Source organism: Nanorana parkeri, unplaced genomic scaffold (genome assembly GCF_000935625.1).
Source record: "Nanorana parkeri isolate BGI_ZX_2015 unplaced genomic scaffold, ASM93562v1 scaffold80, whole genome shotgun sequence".
Lineage (NCBI taxonomy): Eukaryota > Metazoa > Chordata > Amphibia > Anura > Dicroglossidae > Nanorana > Nanorana parkeri.
In genome coordinates, this window is record NW_017306348.1 from 2054691 (window position 1) to 2076382 (window position 21692).

General features: G+C 42.3%; 1 protein-coding gene across 1 annotated transcript; it reads left to right on the top strand.

The window, feature by feature from the left end:
* The first annotated feature begins 7923 nt into the window (after positions 1 to 7923).
* CCER2 (coiled-coil glutamate rich protein 2) lies at positions 7924 to 21437 on the top strand. The gene is made up of 6 exons (XM_018576917.1): positions 7924 to 8215; positions 9667 to 9713; positions 11715 to 11808; positions 13135 to 13203; positions 15832 to 16592; positions 21140 to 21437. Exons 1-6 carry the CDS (start codon positions 8170 to 8172, stop codon positions 21212 to 21214), a joined length of 1092 nt encoding a protein of 363 aa, XP_018432419.1. The 5' UTR covers positions 7924 to 8169; the 3' UTR covers positions 21215 to 21437.
* The last annotated feature ends 255 nt before the right edge of the window (positions 21438 to 21692 follow it).

The window sequence follows — 21692 nt, forward strand, 5'->3', positions numbered from 1 at the left end:
TTGGGGTATGCAGAAAAGTGATTGGGTTGTCTGTAGCCACCAATCATGAGCTTTGTCATTCAAAGCTACAATATCAAAATGACAGCTGGGATTTGATCTGGGTGTAAAGGGTCGCATGGACAAACTTAAAGTGACACTAAACTAAGGAGTGAACCCATAAAAATAATTCAAGTACTTTAACTAATAACAGAAATGTATCTTATTTGTGTATCACTCGGCTGTGGATCCTCCAATCATCTCTGAATCGGTGCTGACACTGTCCTTCCTTCTGGAGGGTGGCTACTTTTGTTCCCCATGGTCCCTGTGAGTTTTGTAAAGTAGTCACCACTCCAAGCTCACTCCTGCGATGGACTACAATCTCAGTACAAATTTGCAAACTAAACATGACCTTGTAGTCCATCACAGGAAGCAAGCTTGGAGCGGTGACTACAACACATACAGGGACCATGGGGAACAAACATCCAGAAGGAAGGACAGTGTCGGCACCAATTCAGAGATGATTTGAGGATCTACAGATGAGTGATACACAAATAAGATACATTTCTGTTATAGTTTAGGTACTTGAATGTATTTTTAAGATATAACTCCGGAGTTCAGTGTCACTTTCTTGATGACTTTTGAGCATCTTCAGAACAGAGCTGTTACTATTTCTATGATATACATTGTAAATAAACAATTTGCTGATAGTATGCACCTTCGTCATGTCATGTGCTGTTTTAAACATCGGTTCTAGGCAACATCTGAAACTAGGTTGCTGATAATGCTACCTAGCACACACTGCAACTCGGCCAAAGGCAGAAACGTTCACTCTACTCTGAGCTCTATATAATCGTGCAGCAAGAATCCAGACAGGTCTTCAAATAATGTCGGTGGATTCTTCTGTGCTGTGCAGCTCCCTTTCTTTTTGTTGATCAGAATTAGACATCAAAAGCGGGTTTTAATCTTGCAGTCGGCCATGAGGAACCTTCTTCTTCTTTTTTTTTTTTTTTTTTTTTTTTTTTTTTTTTTTTTTTAGCAAAGACACTGTAATATATCAAGAAAGAAGAAACAAAGGGCACCGGTCTCAAGAAATACAATCAATTTACTAGGTTTAAGTGTGGCCCAGGGAGGTCATTTCAAACTGCTGAAGAGGAGCATGCTCACCGTGGTGAGCAGCGGGGCTTGTGACTGGAGTTGTCAGTCACATGACTGAAGACTCCAGTCATGTGAGGCACCTAATGATCATCAGGTGCCCTCAATGGTGGAGGAGAGTAGGACCCGCTGAATATTTGTGCTGTGGGAGAGGGAGGTAGTTCTCACTCCCAGGTCTAGGAAATGCATTTTGGGAGAGGAGCACAGATTAACCTTTTGTTTTTGTTTAGATGAACCTTTGTATTAACTTCAGTGCAATCGTTTATACAGTGTCTGTATACACACTAAATTGCCAAAAATATACCCCTCCAAATCAGGTGTTCTGTGAAATTTCCTTGCTACTAAATATTCCACGGTCAACTGTTAGTGGCATTAGAACAAAGTGGAAGCAACTGGGAACAACAGCAATTCAGGGCATGTAAAATGACAGAGCGGGGTCAGCTCATGCTGAGGCGCACAGTACGCAGAAGTCGCCAACTGTCTGCAGAGTCAATAGCTACAGACCTCCAAACTTCATGTGGCCTTCAGATTGGTACAACAACAGTGCGAGGTGTGTGTGTCAAGCCCTGCAGTAAGGAGTCTGCCGTCAGGGTGTCTTCTGCTATGAAAATAGGTCAGCTGCAGGGGATCCCACTTCAGCAGATGAATACGGGGTATACTAGGGCACTTCAGCACTTTATCGGATGGCAGCACAGCAGTGGGTGAGGATTAGCCATGAAACCAGTGAAAATCAGGTCCAAGTGAAATGTAATCAGAGAACAGAAACAGCAGAGCCTATCATAAAGGTTATAGCTACATAGCTTGTAATGTCTGCCCTTAGGAAGGGCTCCTGCTTTTAAAGGTATATCCCCCCCTCCCCTTCCAAATGCAGTTTAACATCCAGCTGGGCAATTCGCCACGCCAGGGGGACTGTGAGTCCTGTGTTTGCAGTTGCAGCACTTTCCAGAGGTGATCTCCAGAGGTGGGCTGCATAGTGCTGTTTGGCAACCCAGTGGCTTGATTTGCTTTCACCGCTCTGAGTGGACATTGTTCAAATGATCAATGTGATTAACCCTTTCACTGTCGCAAACAGTTAAGATGGGACAAAGGATGAAAACGGACTTGCAGCTTTTATTCTCTTTTTAATCATGCCGCACCTACAACTCAAAAAATGATCAAGGTTGCTGGAAAGCCACACAATTACTTCTATACCCAGGCTTGGCACAATGCACTCCTTCGCCCTCCTCTTGGTCCCTGGGCTTGCCTTGCTCCTCATTAAGCTCAGGACTGCTGTATAGGGGGTTCCTGATGCTGAGCATTTTTGGGAATTAGAGCTGTCAAAATCCCATAGTAGCAGCGAGGTAACCAGCAGATTGGGGTCTCCATGTCCCCGATCTGCACTGGCTGTAGGCAGAGGCAGCATCCGGTGTCTAATAGACCCATGATGCTGCCATTAAAAGGTACCTTATACTGTCTCGGTGCACGCAGTTATGGTGTGAACTAGCTCTTAGGACGGATCACATTCAAATCTAGTGAAAATGAGATTTGCCAGTACAGTACAGACAGAGTTGCATATGGTAAACATTAACTCCCCAGCCCCCTTCACATATTACATAGCAGTGGAAAGCTTCAGTTTTGGAGTTAAAAGGTAAGCAGGAATTTTAAAATATGTGATCATGTAACAAATATAAAGTAGGAGTTATTCCAAATTGGGTGCAAAAGTGTAAATACAATGCAAAGTACATCTCTGAGTTTTTGTCCTTCATACAAAGGTCTCTTTTGTTGATAACAAACCAATCCTCTGTGGGCCCATTATATACACTGCAAAGATTTTTAGCAAACTTTGTGACAGATTATCATTATCAGTTCCTGTTCCGTAAATACTGAGATAGTCACTTCCTCAAACTGTGTGCTCGAGTATATGGTGAGTGTTGGTGGCCTGTGAGTCACGTTTATCACACAGTGGTAACTCTTCTATATTGTGTAGCCCTTTTTTTTTTTTACAACAAATATTTTCCATTGATCTCTGGTTTCAATTTATCCTGTTTCCCCTAAAGGGGGAACATTTGTGTTCTTAGAGAGTAAGTTCTTATTAAAGACCCCCCCCCCTTTTCCTGGCAAATGCATTAAAGCACAACTCCGGGCACAAATGTTACTAACCTTCGCAGCAGGGCACTGCAAGGGTTAACCGTTTTCATCTAGGGACTAAAATAACAGCTATACTCACCCGATCCTCTGTACCGGCTTGCTCTTAGTCCGGTGGGTTATGAAGAACGTCGCCAGCACATCGCAGATCCTTTTAGAATCATCAAATGCTCATTTTATTGAACAATTTGTCAAAATGGAAACAGGCGCTTTCTGGACCTCGCAGGGTCCCAGCATCAGGCTTTAACATTGACTGATTTGGTCTAGCCTGATGAAGGGACCCTGCGAGGTCCAGAAAGCGCCTGTTTCCATTTTGACAAATTGTTCAATAAAATGAGCATTTGGTGATTCTAAAAGGATCTCGCCACCCGGCTTCCTGATTGGCCAGAAAGCCGGCTCCATGCTTTCTCGTCACCTAGCGATGAGAAGCATGGGGACTGCTTCCCTGCTAATCGGGAAGCCAGGTGGTGAGTCATTACACGCTTCCTGGCTAATCAGGAAGCCAGGTGGCGAGTCATTGCATGCCGCCTGGCTTCCTAAATGGGACTTCCGGTACTCGGTATCGACGAGTATCGGGAAAAAAAATATTGGTACTCGATACCGAAATACCAGTATCAGGGCATCCCTATTCATAACCATCCTATGTATACAGTGGTGCCATCCGCAGTCATTCCAAGTACCCTCCCCATCATTTGGGATATCCGGTAAGGAGTGCAACAAGAACTTTTACGTTATCTTGTTCTTAGACCGGTCCTCACTCCCCCTCTGCTGCAGCGGTCTGAGGATCCTTGAGTCATCTCATGCAATACACAGTTTATAGGAAGCTGAGGGAAATCGCATTGCTGCAGCGGAGGAGAGAGGCTGGGGGAGCGCTGTGACAAGAGGCCAGCTCCGAAGTTCGGGTGAGCATAATGTTTTTATTTTACTCCCTAGATGAAAATGAGCAGTTAACCCTTGCAGTGCAGGGGAAGCCCCACTGCAAGGATTAATAACATTTTGGCCCGGAGTTGTTTTTTTTTTTTTTATAAACCATAAAATTGCCAACTATAGCTAGGAACCGTGATCATGCTGTGTTCTATCCAATTAATTAAAAAAACAAGACAGCTTAGGATGATGTGATGCATGGCACTGGGGGATCTTGTAAGCATGACACACAGGTACTATGCTGTCAATGAGCCTCTTTGGGCAGAGGGAGAGGTGCTGATGTCAATGAAGGGTTCCACATCCAGTACAGACCTGTGCTGGCACTGACAGTAACAGAATCATCTCCATTTCATGATAATGTTACCACTCCAGCCTGGAGGAACAATTAATTGGATCATAACCAATATTTATCAGTGTTGTCACCCTAGGACAGGAAGCGTGTTACAGGCAGGATCTCGCTGTTAAAGTAAAGGGGAAAGGAAAACGAATGCAGCCACCACATCTAAGGACTGGTAATCTGCAATATACTCACTTTTTGTTCTTGGGTGTAGCTATGCTTTAAGATAAGGTCTGTGACCACCCTCCGCTATGCCTGAGTTCAGGAATAGAATCTTCACTCTGTTCATCCCTTTCAGAAAGGATCATAAGACTTGGGGGATGATTTATAGACATGTGCATTCGGATTCGGGCGAACTTGCTGAATCACGGAATTCTGTTGAATTTGTTTCCGAATCCGAAACAACAAATCACTATATACCCAAATATACGAAAAACTAAATTCAGCCATATAGCAACTCATTTTGTGTGGGCCCCGCCATCTTGCTGCGTTCAAGATGGTGGCACCCATGCGTATGATATCACCCAACACTGGTGTCATGTGACGTCATACAAGAGATATGAGATATGGACGCCGCACGTCCAGTTTTTTAAAAGTGCGCTTTCGGATTCGGAGGTTCGTTGCCTCCAAAACATCATAATAATTGTTTCATCAAACAAAAAGGTTTTTCCCTTTTCATTTGTTTCGTTTGAAATTAATTCTTAGGCCGTGAAAATGTCTACTGATTTATAAAGCGTTCACTCAGTAAAGAGCTGTGCGAATGAGATTCATAGGACTGTATGGCCACTAGATGGAGCCGAAGATCATAGGAAATTCATGTGCTCCTTGTCTCCATCTAGTGGCCATACAGCACAGCAAATCTCATTCTCGCAGCAAAGAGCAGTGCAACTGGCTTATAGATCAGCTCCTAAATTAATTTGAGTATAGGTCGGCTGAAACAACACATATGATACAGCAATGTGATGTTGTACCTGCGTCACTCTAATACAGTTTGGCTTGTGGTGTCCCCGGGCAGTTTTCCATCCTCATCCAGGTGGTAGATAGCAGCCCTGCGGCCAGTAATTTTTATAGTACAAAGACAGACACAATAGAGAGGAGGACACCTGCCAGAGATCTGATGGGAACAATAGACAGCAAAGGACTGAACATTGACTAATTGAGCATTAACTGTATGCCTGCCACAAACATCAGACATTACAATTTATCATGAGCCTATTATTTCAGATGTTTCCAACCCACACCATGTCCTTGTAGCTACACCCTGACATTTATAATCCGCTTTATCCCTCCACAGAACACATTGTGTAACTAGGACACATCAAGTGTTTTGCTGCTGCCCACGATCTGCCTAAATATTATTGACAACTTTACCTGAAAGCGGTTTTTAATGTGATTTTGTTATGTTTACACATTTACTGTTTAATATTGTCTTCATTGCATTTCATATACAAAATTGGGGATTCCTCCTCTAGTGGTCATCTACAGTATATTTTGAAAAAGGTATTGATGAGTTCAGCGATCTGATAAGGATTGTCCGCAGTGATTATTGTATATCTGCTAATACAGGCCAGGCATAGATGTCTCAGCAAGGGATACATCGCTAATGCAACAATCAGAGTCAGAATAGCTTGTATTTCTAAAGCATTGAGGACACCATTGATCCTGACCAAATCTCCAACTCCATTGGCAGAAATGCAACCCCAGACTTGCAGGGAACCTCCACCATGCTTCACTGCAGACACTTATTATTGTACTGCTCTCCAGCCCTTCAGCAAACAAACTGCCTCCTGCTACAGCCAAATATTTCATATTTACACTCATCAGTCCAGAGCACCTGCTGCTGTCTTTTTTTTTTTACGGCCTTGTAACCAAAAAGCCATACCTCCCACCTGGAAAGAAGGCTAAGCGGCTCAACTATGCCCAAAGACATAGCAACACCTCATAGTGTTATATCAGTCACAATTATAATAATCATATACATTACTGTTACGTAGTTAGTACTGTACTGTCAGTCATTATGCTGAGGTCGCAGTCAATATGCAGATGCCTTAGATTTATAATGTGTTGTAAAGTGCTGCGCAAACTGTTGGCACTATATACAGTAAATCCTGTATAATAATAATGTGTTGTCACAATTGGTATTGTGATGCTGTAGTGTCTTCTGACACAAATAGTAATGCAACACGACCAAGCTGTATTGTATAGGTGAGACAGAGAAAGGTGAGGTCACCAACCTCCCTGTGCTGCCCAGCAAGGCTCAGGATTCAATGGACTTAAACAAATATGCATTATATATACACTCTAGGGACTTTGGTGGCTTTATTTCCTGTACCTGGCCTCACCCCATCTTGGGCTCCTGAGAAAACAAAGCAGTCTATGACTTTCACAGGGATTATCGAACTTCAGTGTTCATTTAGCTCTTTTATCTTGAACTACTTTGTATCTACTCCCTTATTTTATATCTAACAGTTGTATACGACATACTTTTGATATCCGGGATGACGTTTTAGAAGTTCACATTAGCACAAGTCTTGTCTCTATTATAGTTTATAATACCATGTTAGTTTCTTATCAGTACCGCCTCCATGCATATTACCTTTTGTAATAGCGTAATCCAGTGTGCAACTCTGTGCAGGAGCTTCCTGTAATAAAGACCAGTCACTGCTGCTCTCTCTCCTTGTGCAGGGTGACTGGTCTTGTCTCCTCCCCCTCCTGTAATAAAGACCAGTCACTGCTGCTCTCTCTCCTTGTGCAGGGTGACTGGTCTGGTCTCCACCCTCTCCTATAATAAAGACTGGTCACTGCTGCTCTCTCTCTCCTTGTGCAGGGTGACTGGTCTGGTCTCCACCCTCTCCTATAATAAAGACCGGTCACTGCTGCTCTCTCTCTCCTTGGGTGGAGCCTGCAGTGGAGCCACTATGCACAGCACAGTGATGGTGTCACCGCTACTTTTACAAGGCAATAACCGGGACTGCAAAACATTTGATGCGCGTCAAGTGCATTTATATCCAATGTGGCTATTAAGTAATGCATTCAATAACATGTTTTTGTGCCCAGAGCTCAGCTTTCAATTTATTAAATGTTAGATAAATGAATGAATGATCAACTCGAAATGACTTGTTTCTTAGGTTGGAACTCTAGGTCGGTGCACTGTCCAGGAGAACACTATAAATACTTCACTTGCAGGCATTTACAAATGGTGGGATTTTCTCACCGTGTCTCCAGATCTCACTACATGGAACTGTTTGCTGCAGGTTTGTAGCAGTCAAACTGCTAGAGCCGCATCGGCTGTGTGATATGGTGCTGAGGAGGGACTGAGACCCAGCAAAGAGAGCTGATCATTGATATGCAATGCATACAGAGATGTTCCAAGAGGGGAGTGAAGTGGGGATTAGGATGACACTGCTGAACTGTGCTGTACACAACCATCTGCAGGAGAGAGGGGCTGTCCATACAGGTGAACACAGACTGCTGATCAGTGGGACCCAGTCACCTGCAGCAGAAGGAGGGGGGGGGGGTCACATGATCACACTGCCTGTGCCAGCTATATAATCTGCAGCAATAGACAGTGAGCAAACTCTGGTCCAGCCTAAGGCTCAGGCTCTCTGCATCCTTCCTGTCATCACAGCCTGCAGGCTCTCTGCACATCCAGGATGGGTCTTGTGAAATGTTTATTGCTGGCAGCTGTCTGCATTCAAGGTAAGCACTGCAGCCTCAGAGAGGGTTCACTAATATGCTTTATTAGGCGAGATTCTTCCAGCAACAATATTAATTAAATGTATACGGTAAATATATTCTTCATCTGGGATAAGGCAGGAAAGACGTGCATGGTCATTTCACAAGTCTCATCGCTGATTAGGAATTTGTATATGTATGTTATCACGCAGATGATGGGCCTCTTATGTTCAGATATCTTGGAAGATAATCTGCTGACCACAAATAAAACCATTCCAGGAACCAGATACCTGTGACTTGTCTTCTCTCTCAACGAAACCCTTTAATCCTAGGACAGCATTTCTTTAAGGGTGCTATCCTGCCAATATAGCACTCCTGCAGGTGGCTAATTTGAACGTTTGTCACTCAGCACAGGTGTCTTTTAGCTAGATCTGCTTGAGTAGAAGGTAACATGTTGGAGATAGACACTGCTATGATCTAACTTATTTGCAAGGCAAAAACAAGAAAGAGCAAGTTAAGTACCCATAGCAGCCGAGCAGACTTCTGTTTACTGAAATCAGACCAATTTTAAGTGAATTCTGGTTCTTCAGGTTGACTTACCATTTAAATGAGTCTCGGTATAAACCATCATCGCCCTGATGTGAGCATAGGTTGCTCATTTACTAAACAGCAATTCCAGAATAGTGCAGAATAAGTATAGAAAAAGCCATAGCTGTTTCTAAATTATTAGGAGGATCAGGATCCTTGAGGCTATAGAAGTGTAAAGAGATTGGCACATTGGACCACCAGCACCCTCCGACCCACCAATTGTTTTGACAGACAATTATGAAATTACGAAGTTGACTGACTATCACTGTGAATGTATAGCTGCCTGTGTAATATATACACTGAGTGGCCAGTTTATTATGACAACCTGACATTTGTAGGCAAATTAGCTATAATTTCGCGCTGAAGCTGCTAGAGAGCCAGACCATTATAAATAGGGAAGCAGGTTGTTTACCACGACAGTAGAAGTGATTTGTTTCTGAAGATACGGGTAAACAACGCGATTTAACAGCCTTTAAACGTGGGATGATTGTTGGCGCTCGGAGCCATGGAGCGAGTATCAGCAAAACAGCAGAATTTGTTAAATGTTCAAGAGCAGCTGTTGTTAAAGTGTTTAAAGACTGGACTGTCAGACGAAAATCTGGGTCTGAACGTGCGAATTGTGGCCGTCAGCGACTAGTCAATGTTAGGGCAGAACGGAGAGTGGCAAGACTGGCACAAGACAACAAATGGACAACAGTGCCGTGTCAGATTCCTCGCATCACCTTTCAACATCTCGTGGAGTCACAAGGCGGCCCAACGAAGTCATCTCGTGGCCCAACGAAGTACTGATGGGGTGATCATAATAATCTGGCCACTCAGTGTATATGTGTGTGTGTGTGTTATGTATCAGTGTTCTGCCTTCCCATAATTCTCCCTCTTCTCTTTAGTTTCCTCCATGCCCCTGTCCAACCAGCTTTCCGAGGAAGAAGAGAAGGTGAGAGGTCTTGTTCTGAATACAAATGTCCTTCTGTTATCTTGAAAACAGATTGTGAAGCCGTGCTGGGCTGTGTGTTGTACAAGTGCAGCACGGTGGCTGTATAGCACATTGCAGAACTGGCATCCTGGGATCAGTTCCCAAAGGACACCACCTATTTGTATGCTCTTACTGTATCTGTGTGTTTCCTTCAAGTCTTCCAATGATTTCCTGAAAGAGTTGTTTTTGGTACTGTTTTCTAGTTGATAATTTGGTGCATCAGAATTTTTTAATTTGATATATTACAGTGTTGATTTATTAAAAAGTGCAACAGCTTCCTCCATCTATGCTAAACTGTGTGGATGGAGGAATCTCCCACTGGGCCAAGCTTCAGTGTCTTGCTAGTCGGCCCCGCTGGCTCTCAAAATCCTGAACAATGCCTGCATCCAATCAGATTGTTCAGGTATTTTGAGAGCCAGCGGGGCCGACTAGCAACATACTGAAGCTTGGCCCAGTGGGAGATTCCTCCACCCACACAGTTTAGCGTAGATGGTGAATCTGTTGCATTTTTTCCATCTGACCCTAGAAACTCTGCAGATAATCTATAGGTGTATGGCCAGCTTAAGTGGTTCTATGAACTCCATTAAGTAATTTGGAAATGTTTTTTCCTATATTACTAAAGAAAATAAATGTAAAGTAAATGCAAGGAAAAATTCTAAAAGTGAACAACTGCTGCCAGTACTAGAGGTTAAAGGGTTATTAAACCCTCCGTTTTTTTTTTTGCATATATCTACTGCTAACAAGCAGTAGATATATGCAAAAGGTGTAAAAAAAAAACGCTTTGAAAAGGGTTAATACTTACCTGTGTCTTCTCCCGTCCGAAAATGTGAAAATTCTCGCAAAGCACCTTGGGGCGGGCGCATGCGCAGTTCACATTTTCGGCCAGGACGCGAGGAGAGACACAAGGTAAGTCTATGGACAGCGTGCATCCGCATGCAGACACCATGAGACAGGAAGTGCCAGCAAGCACAGAGGAGTCAGCGCTGGATCGGAGACCTACCGCAGCGCTGGCGGGACAGATGAAAAGGACAGGAAAGAAGATCGGATTAAGAAACATCATTTAAGGTAAGTGCCTTAATTAGCATTGGGTGGAGGGAAAACATTTTTTTTACTTTAATGTCACTTTAATCAGGGAATTCAAAAAGAGTGCCATTGAGACACGTAAGAAAAATGTCTCATTAAACCAAGTAACACTAAACTCGGGAGTTAAATCTTAAAAATACGTTCAAGAACCTGAACTATTAACAAAAATGTATCTTATTTGTGTATCACTCGGCTGTAGATCCTCAAATCATCTCTGGATGAAAAATGTCTGGATTCTTGCTGCACGATTATATAGAGCTCAGAGTAGAGTGAACGTTTCTGCCTTTGGCCGAGTTGCAGTGTGTGCTAGGTAGCATTATCAGCAACCTAGTTTCAGATGTTGCCTAGAACCGATGTTTAAAACAGCACATGACATGACGAAGGTGCATACTATCAGCAAATTGTTTATTTACAATGTATATCATAGAAATAGTAACAGCTCTGTTCTGAAGATGCTCAAAAGTCATCAATAAAGTGACACTAAACTCCGGAGTTATATCTTAAATATACCTTCAAGTACCTAAACTATAACAGAAATGTATCTTATTTGTGTATCACTCATCTGTAGATCCTCAAATCATCTCTGAATTGGTGCAGACACTGTCCTTCCTTCTGAATGGTGGCTACTTTTGTTCCCCATGGTCCCTGTGTGTGTTGTATAGTAGTCACCACTCCAAGCTCACTCCTGTGATGGACTACAATCTCAATACAAATTAGAGAACTAATCTTGAGATTGGTTTGTGGAGAGCCTATGGAGTAATTTAGGGAGAGGTGTGGTTGATTGGCTTTGTAGTGTCTGACTGATCAGACTGATGTAAACTGGTAAAATGGTCTATTGATATCTTCTGGATGGAGAATAACATACCCCTGTATTTGTAGGTCACAAGATGTATCATGGAGGTCCTTTCCGAGTCGCTGTCCACACAGGGGTCCGAGAGGGTCAGCGGTGGCTGTATCCGACTACTCAGAGAAGGTTGTGTCTCTTATTACTTTCCACATCTAGTCACTCGCCATGCTGCGGTTACAATATGTAAATTATATGTTTAATAATATTTTAATTCAAGATTCACACAACTTTCACCGAGAATGCAAACATTTTTTTTTTCACCTTAGATTTAATTAGAAACTGTGTCGATCTTATGTGTGAATCTTGGGTGAAAACATTGATAAATAGACCTTTTATGATTTATGTTGCTTTTATCAACCAATCAGATTCTGCCTTTATCTTCCCATATTGCCTAAGACTCATGAAAGGAAGAATCTGATTTGTTTGCTGTGTATATCAAGTGCTCTTCCTTCTGAAACTCTTTTTCAATGTCTCATCATATCTTTGCAGTCTGGCTTCTGGACTTATGTAAAGCGTGGGTGCACCCAAAGCTGATATTTCAGTTTTTGTAGATACTGAGGAGGTAAACCACCTGGCATGTTTAGGTTCTTCTATTGGAGAGATGCCTATGTTCCTTAGTCTGCATACCTACTGTGACCATTATGAAGGGCTCCCATTCTCCCGGATGAGTTTTTGTTTCTGTTATGGAAAGTGCAAGGTAGAATGCTAAAAACACAGAAAAATGAGAATCCCCAAAACTGCCAGGTGAACGTCATTTTGTCAGAGTTCTCACCTCTGGAGTACCCAACCATACAAGAAGCCAGGGGCTGATTCAGCCCACCATGCTCCTCCTATAACTAAAATATCACCATATTGACCTATCAAGAAGAGCAATGGTCACGAGTAACCCATAACAACCAATTAGTTTTGAAGCTGTTGAAACAAAGACAAATGATTGCTTATTTATTGTAATGGGTTCTCACACTTTGCCATTGTTCATTGACTTTCTGCAGAATCCAGTATACCTGGGTCCTATTACCATGACATTATATCGCTCTGTGAATGGAAAAATAGCAGTCTTTGAGAACAGATGTTGTCTTGAGAATATACTCATGGAGCAGGATGTTAGTTTTGGTTACAGAGAGGGTCCTACTTATTAAAGCACGAAGAGCAGGGTCCACCATGAGTAATCGGTGTGGGCCAAAATATTTGCGGTGTTTCTTTATTCTAAAAGGGGTCTAAGTGCTAATTCTCATGCAGTGCCCTATAGCAACCAATCAAAATCCATCCTGTACTGGTCTGACATCAGCCCATGTCTGTGGTCACCAGTTTTATTTACACTTGTTCTAGAAAGGACAGCTGGCAAAACAAAGCTACACGGCTGTACAGATCATCCGAGACACCGCAACGGAGACCAAACAAAGAATTTACTTATATCTATCTGCTTTACATTACAACATTTGGGTTTTTCAGATGAAAGATTGATCTCCGTTCTGCGTCATCAACATCTCCTGAGAGAACTAGAGGACCTGAGCCATCGAGGTAAACTGAACAGCTTTGGAAGGCATATCTTTTGCTCGCCCTCAGGACTTTTCCAGAGTATCCCCCATTCTCTGGAACTCCCTACCCCAATCTGTCCACTTTTAGGCAATCCTTGAAAACTCATCTCTTTAGGGAAGCCTATTCCACCTCAATATAACAGTACTTTCAGCTCTTCCATTAAATCATCCCAAACAATTATTACCTTTTGTGTCACTTGCCCCTCCTACTAGATTGTAAGCTCTCACGAGCAGAGCCCTCCTACCTCCTGTACTGAAATTGTATTGTTAATTGTATTGTCTCCCTCAAATTTGTAAAGCGCTGCTCAAACTGTTGGCACTATATAAATCCTGTATAATTATAATAATAATATCTTGATGACTGAGGCGTCTATGGGGCTGTAATGCCCAGATAGATTCAAGCAGTTGGGGACAGCCTCAGCCCTTGGCAATACACAGTAGACACGGGACATGACAACAAGTATATAGTTTATGTGATTATTGTCACCAGGTATCAGCCAAGAAATCCTCTTAGTAACATAGAGGCATATTGTCTTTTGAATTATGAAAGCACAGCTGCAGGATGTTGTCTGTAGGGCTACTGCAGGATATCATAAGTGACAGATGTAAGTCTGTTTTCTGCTCATCAGGGGAGAAGAAATTTGGCACATTATTATTATAACATAAAATGTATATAATGCCAAGAGTTTGCACAGTGCTTTACAAAATGGAGGGAGTCAATACAATTTCAATACATGAGGGCCCTGCTTGTAAGAGCTTACAATCTAGTAGGAAGGGCAAGTGATACAAAAGGTAATAACTGTGTGGGATGATTTGATGGAAGAAGTAAAAAGATGGTTATATCGAGATGGAATAGGCTTCCATAAAGAGATGAGCTTTCGAGGATCGCCTTGAACAGAGGTGGACAGGTGGAGTAGGAGATAAGCAGACCGATTGGGGTAAGGAGTGGGAGGTCTTGGGAGGAGCAAAGACGGCGGTTTGGGTGATATTTTGAGTTAAGGTGGGTGATGTCGGTTGGGGTAGAGTCATAGATGACTTTGTATGTTATTGTTAGTACTTAGAATTTTTTTACTCTAGGCGTAAACCAGCCATTCACAGCTTATGTAGATGCAGGGTGACACTAAATCATCCTTATAGAAGAATTCTTCAAGGCAAGCTAACACACTGTCAGCCAGCTCTTTTGATCACTCAGCATCTTTTCTGGCCACCACCATCCCAGTGGCCTCTGTCAAAAACCATGTCCCGTGTTCATGGTGATATTGCCCAATCAAGGGGCAGAATTTGCCTATGCCTATTCCCTTATTGCCTTGCTATATAAAAGAATATAAAAGTCCAAGCTTTAACACTGGAGTAGAACTCAAACGAAAACTGTTTTTGTTTTGGATAATGTAAAGAAATACTAAAAACTCTGTCAGGTTTATATTGTTATCTGTTTCTGCATTGGGGAGATTTTCACTCACTTAGACAAAGTGAGTTGACATTTGTCCAAAAGAAACACATACAGTAAAAAAAAACATTTTATTTTAGCTGGAAAGGGTTCAAGCTTCTTTCAGCTGTGGAGATTCCCCCCATTTTCTGTCCTTGTGACAATGGTCATCAAGTTAGGAAATGAAGGATATTCCCTTCAACCAGAATAAAAACTGCAAGAAAAAGCTAACAGTGACTCTGAGCCTTCCTTATCCTTTTTGAAACCAGAGATACATTTTAACAACTTTGAGTTGTAATTGCTATTGGTAACCACTGTTGCCCCATAAATGTAATTAGAGCAAGGTCATCAGCACCTCCATGTGCCAGCACTGTCCAGGGATCACACTTAATATTTACTATCACTGCTTTTGGGCACAACGTCTTTACTGCAGTCCGTCTTGGAACTGTTGAAGTACTTTAGGACTAGCAATTATGAAAGTTATTTCAGAGCAACAGGCAAGACCTCAGTTCATCGAAGCAGATTTATTCATGTTATATATTCACTTATAAGAATGTTTTGTTTACTACCGCTATGTATTATTTACCCCTAGCAGTAGTACCAATCTCTTCACCATGCTTACATATTATTTATACTCTTTGCAACACTTCTGGCTTCTCTGTTCATAACTATGATGTTATATAATTGGCTGCATTGTACTTCATGTTAACGTGAACCTAATACATACACCAAGATGTACACAATATTATTGGTAAACCACAGGCACCTTGTAGTTCGTTCAAGTATCTGTACTTGCCTTACATAGTTACATAGTTAGGTTGAAAAATGACACATGTCCATCGATTTCAACCTAAAATCAGTTTTGAGCTGGGAAAAACCCTGGATCCTTGGACAAGACATGATTTATCCCTGTATACAGATAGTGCAGAGAATCCTCACTTGGCACAAAGAAACAAATTTGAAGACGAGCACAGATATGTTAACAGGCTCAAATAAATATTCTTTCTACCCATCCTTCATCTAAAAAATACAAAATTTTAGAGTATTTCAGATTTTGTTTCACTTGCATAGACAATGAAATGTAATTATACGGTACAGTAATGGGTGTTGGCATCATGCCATGACCTTGACTCTGACACCTAACATCACTTGCCTTTGCTTGTCTTGTGTTTCTGACACCTTTAGGAAAGTCACAGCAGCACGAAGAACATGAAAGCAGTGAAGAGGAAGAGCTTAGAAAAAGAACCGATGAGAGTCCCGTATCTGCCCCTAAGAGAGATGCACAATCAAAAAGGGGGTCACATAATGAAGAGTCAAAAGAGTTTGAGAAGATTGAAAAAGTTGAGGTTAAACAGAAAGAGCATGGAGCATCAGCTGAGGAGAAAGCCCAAGAGCTGCTGGAGGAAGAGGAGGACAAAAGAAGTCCTGCCGTAAAGAGAGATGAAAGTGAAGGTAAAAGAGCTGGGAATGTAGCCAAGGATGCTGCAGCCACCAAGAGAAATGATAAGGAGAAGAAACAATTTAGTGATGAGAGTGATGAAGACAGCTCAGAGGAAGATCATGGTAGAGGAAACCATGAGAACAACAAAGGGTGGTACCACAGGAACCATGAAGAATGGGAAAAAAGAAAAAGAGCATCCCAGAGGAGGATGGCAGAGGACCCCAGCCAAGAAGAAACAGCCCAGTTTGAGACTGAAGACAAAGGCATGAAATATTTCAACGCCAAGGCCCACATGCATGGTTATCATGGGGAAGAGAAGAGACACATTCACCATGCAGAAGAAGGAGACATAGACAGAGAAAGGAACTACTACGGGCAAGATGAAGATGAAATTGCAGGGGAGAGATATCATCACAATGGCAGACCTGGAATCCATGAACAAAGAGAAGAGGAAGAAGAGAGGGAGCTGGAGGAGATGGAAGAAAGAGAGGAGCATAGAGCTGAGGTGAGAGAGTGATAACACAAAAATAGTGGGTGGAGTGTATTTAAAGCTTATCTCCAGCCAGGTTCCTCCAGGTAACCCCCCAGCTAATCACCAAATTACTTATTTTAAAAATACACTTAAGCCACAAATACTTGAATCCATGGTCACATGACGTGACAGGTCCCAAGTTTCTATCTCCTGAGATGCTGAGTGGGAGGGCCATTCTTCTGTGCCCATGTTGCTGCCTGGGCAAAGTAGATTCTTGTCATTTAAATGATGAGGATGGGGGGGTTGATTTTGCCAGTAGTTGGGCAAAGTAAGACTTTGCTTTGAAGAATGTGGAGGCTGCTTTGCTCTCATATCACAAAATTGTTATATATTGCCGGTTCTTAGATATTGTGGCTGCATTAGTTTCCTTTTTTACCTTGTAAACCTGCTAATAACAAACACGCTGTTGTAGGGTGACAACACTCACTGTACTGCATCCATGCAGGAGCAGTGTTGTTATCGTTAGGTTGCTTTTTCAGATTTGGATTACCATTATCTCACCCTCTCCTCATCTTTATTGCAAGGGGTAAGATGTTTTGTAGTTCACAGAATGGAGAGAGAGAGGAGGCCTGATAACATTGTTTCAGATTTCAGTTCAATGCACAGATAGTTACAAGGGCATCGGATTTCTGGCAGGATCTACAGGTATTTTCTGTACTTGCATAAACTCGACTTGGCCTCAAAAAGAAAGAAAACTAATGCAGCCACCATATCTGAGGACTGGTCAGCTGCAATATATACATTTTTTTCTTTTTACCGAAAATGTGGCAGGGTGTGCAAAGTTATTGTCAACAGAAACCTCTGCAATCCTTAATGATACAGTGACCGATATATGTTATCTTTACGTGCACAATGATTTTCTATGTTTAAATTGCCTCATCAGCTGCCCCAGTGGGGCCTCCTTGTATCCCCAGGCACCATAGCAGCCTTAACAGCTGCAATGGCTATTTTTACCCCACTGCCTTCCACTATAGGCGGCAGTCCCTGGGGGGGTGAGGGGGTATGTGAGACACAAATGAGGGAGGATTTGCTTCACTCACAAAAGGTAAAGAAAATTTTCTATTTACTATATTATGATTGTGCATTAAACAGTAAGTGGATTTCGGACATGTTTACACTGTTATACAGGATCCTTTGGTTGTACTTTAAAGCATATTCTGTGAATTCTCTAAAAAAGTGTCCCTTCTACGTGCAACTTCACAGCCATGGGCCCTAAGCTATTTCCCCTAATCTGTCACTGATAGAATTAAATGGGGCAGGGTAGTTATCAGTGATTGCACTGTGTAAATGGTTTATCTGAGGTTTTATGTCCCAGTGATAAATTTGTATTGAAACGTACCAAAGTGCATGCTACTCCTCTGTATATGATCTGCACTTTTGGCATGTTTTAGATTTATTGCAGGATTGACAATATCCTTGTTTTAATGCATGTTTTTGTTTTTGCCAGATTTTATGGCTGTCCTTTAGGGAGTCCATTGGACTTTAGTAAATGCATAAAACATCAGCAGCAATAAATGTTCTTATCACAAACACTGTGCTCTGCCAGTGCTTATTAATCTACAATTCTGCGCCTGTCCCTATAAAATCAAGTTCACCTATTACTTGAACAAAGTTAAAGCAGCCATTATGTGGGACATTGCAATCCATGAAGCATTTTTTAGTACAAAACCAACAATGGCAGACTCTTTGTTTCTGACAATTTTTCTTTAAGGCCTCATTCACACGAGAAACGGCCGGCAAGTACAGCTATGTGCTGCGTGCACAGCCATATCAGGCAGCTCCCGAGAAGGACAGGTGCTGCGTGTGATTAGTACGCAGCCCCGGTCCTTCTCTATGGGACTACGTGGCCGTACGCTGCCCTGCGCTCACCCGCCCTGCACATCCGCACGGATGCACGTACTCGTACACTGACAGGATGGATCCTGTCTGCGTCCGAGCCGGGACACCCGCACCTGTATGGACCGGAACTTGGGGTGAACGTAGGGCGGCATACGGCCGCGTAGTCCCATAGAGAAGGACAGGGGCTGCATACTAATCACACGCAGCACCTGTCCTTCCCGGGAGCTGCCCGATACGGCCATGCACGCAGCACGGAGCTGTACGTGCCAGCCGTTTCTTGTGTAAATGAGGCCTGAGGCTCAATTCACCCTTCAGTTTAAATCAGCTAAATGTGTTGTGCACGAGAACAAAAGGTGTGCAATATCTTACTATTTGTTCTTTTTCCAAAGCAGTCACAGCCTGAGTAGGAAAGCGTGTGCCCTGCCAGCAGCTGCACAGTGGGACCCTTACAAAGCTGAGTTCTCTCTGCAGAGGTCCGACACACCCCGTACTGTGCCAGACCTATAACTCTGCTGCCATCAGCAATGTATGTATTTAGCTAATTTAAACTGAAAATTGAATTGGGCTTTAAAATGAACCAGCTACAATAGAGTAAGAATATAGAGAATCCTAATATTAAGTCTTTTTTTCAGGCTTTCTTATAAAAGATGCATATTTTCTGCCTAGTTGAATATTCAGTTTTAGGCCCAAATCAACCTTCCATTATATTACCTAAATACATTCTAGGTGCATCAAAGTCTTACAGTTTGTTCTCTTTAGAAAGCATCCACAGCCAGAGCTGCCAGCGTGCTGCAGAGTAAGACCCCTCTCTCTGGGTGGAAACACATCCCTTGCTGAGTCAGAGCTAGAACTCTTCAATTAGCAGGGAGTGTGAGATTTGCTGATTGTATCAGGCCTCTGGAGAGAGGACTGTTCCACAAAGTGTGCAGGGTTTCTTCCCTGCAGCATGCTGGCAGGGGCCAGGCTCTTCTACTCAGGCTGTGGCTGTTTTTTTTGTAACAAAATGTTTATTGGTTTTTCATAAAATAGACAAGACATTTCACATAGGGTTCAGTAATTATATCATTCACGCTAAAAATATGAACAATAAAGCGTAAATTGGTTACAGGCACTATGTTGATATCTTATGGTAGACAGAAAGTAAACTGGAGAAGAAAGAGGAGGAGGGGATAGAAAAAGAAAGGGAAGAAGCAGATATTAAATCCATCGGTGTAGGAAATTACCGGTTTCAATGTAAGATCGGTTCAGTAGATCCGTATCCAGTCTCGTCACCCAAGGAGCCTCTTATAGATGTCTAAGAGTTTCCACACCTAGTTCATGGTGTTGATAAAAGATCCAAGGCACCCAAACTAGGGATGCACCAATATATCGGCCGCTGAAACAAATCGGCCAAAATTTGCACTTTTGGCTAAATGCCGAAAGTGGCATTTTTCTGTCGATACATCGGCACATCCGTGCGTTCTTTCCTCCCCGCTGGGCGCAGCTCTGTTTCCCAGCGGGGATGAGAGAAAGTGTTGCAGCCGTGCGAGTTCCGCGGGAGGAGAGCGCTGTGAGCGGCCGGTGTCTCTCCTCCCACACCGCTATCACAGTCCGGCAGAGCGGTGTGGGGGCGGAGTGATCGCTGAGTGTTTGTAAATAATTAAGGCCCTAGCATGTTGACTATATCCTCAATTATGAATGAATGAGAAGTGATCTACATCACCTCCTGTTCATTCATTATTGTGGTTATAGTAAACACACTCTGCTCTCATGTTATGAATGAACAGGAACACTCATTATATAGGATTCCTGTTCATTGATAACTGGGACTGCAGAAAAAGAGATTGAGAACTTTGTGTCCCCAATCTCTTTTTCTATTTTAAAAGGGAAATATCAGGGGTCTAAACCCCTAATATTTCCCTTAAGCCCCTAAAAGTAAAGCAAAAAATGAAAATATTTAATAAAAAATGAATTAATAAATATAAAAAAATGCAAAAGTTTATAAAAAATAAAATATTTAAACAAATCAAATAAAAAACATTTTTGGTTTCGGCCTGAAAATTCTTTTTATTTCGGTTTCGTTTCTGAAATTTTAATTTCGGTGCACCTCTATCCCAAACCTTTAAAAACTTGGTATGGGTGTCTGTTAGAATACTAGATAATCTTTCATTGATCATAATATTGTCCAGTCCCAGAGTGAATTCGTGGTAAGGAAGGAGTTGTTTTTTCCAATTGCTTGCTAGGGTCAATTTGGCTGCAGACTGTGGCTGTTTTTTAAAGAAGTGTAAGACTTGGTGCACCTTTTGTGTCGATGTGCCTGCAATATATTTAGCTGATGTAAAGGGAAAGTTCTATGAGGCCTTAGTGAAACGTCAGAGGTTACCCCTAATGTACAGCTAAGGACCCTCCTAAAGTACAACCTTAGCCGTACTTGAATTTAAATATGTACAAGGCTTTGTTACTTGGTATTGTTATGTGCGCTTTCAGAGACTGTTTACCAGGTGTGGTAGTTGAAATGGCAGTGAGAGACAACACAGGCTCTACACCAGAGCCCTCATTTTATGATTGATGTAGGCACAGGTGGGGTGTCCGGTGCAGAGTGGATAGTGATATCTGCCCTTTGTTATAAATTAAGGCCCTATTAAAGTCTATGGCAGCTTTTACAATTAATTTTGATGCACTTGTATTATCTTGCCTTTAAGGAGCGGGATATCCAGGCGGTTGAGGAAGAGCTGAGGAAGGCAGCAGAGCGGTTGCAGGAGATCCACCGGGGCTGAGAGGAATTGGATGAAGGTTAAGCCCTACGTCTTCCACCTAATAACCTGCACATATCTCACACATTGTCTAATATCTCGTGTATGCAATTTCCTGGTATTCTTCCACACTGGCCTATATACCGTTTAAACAACAGTAAACAACAGTAGGCTATATCTGTTGCTATTGTAAAATAAAGCTTTCTTGCAATGCTAGTATATTAATGAAGAACCCCCTATGTATGGTGTATATGTACAATTTACCTAAGCCTGTGCCTCTATTTGATTTGTCAGGTATATGGCCAATTCTCAACACATCAAAGATGAGCAAGACTGAACCAGGAAAAGAAATATATATACTTGCATCATGCAGCTGAGGCTCTAACTGTTCCTGGATGATATGGATGTTGTAGAGCAGTGCAATGACTAGGTGGATTGTCATCACATCCAATGAGTTTCATGTTTAAATCATAAGAGAGGAAACTGGAACCTGATTGTCATG

Bases quoted from the DNA above. Each gene is read 5' to 3' on its own strand.
- CCER2 (XM_018576917.1), top strand. From the start codon at position 8,170: ATGGGTCTTGTGAAATGTTTATTGCTGGCAGCTGTCTGCATTCAAG. The intron at 11,809-13,134 runs GTTGTGTCTCTT...TGGGTTTTTCAG, and splicing joins TATCCGACTACTCAGAGAAG to ATGAAAGATTGATCTCCGTT. The intron at 16,593-21,139 runs GTGAGAGAGTGA...CTTGCCTTTAAG, and splicing joins GAGAGGAGCATAGAGCTGAG to GAGCGGGATATCCAGGCGGT.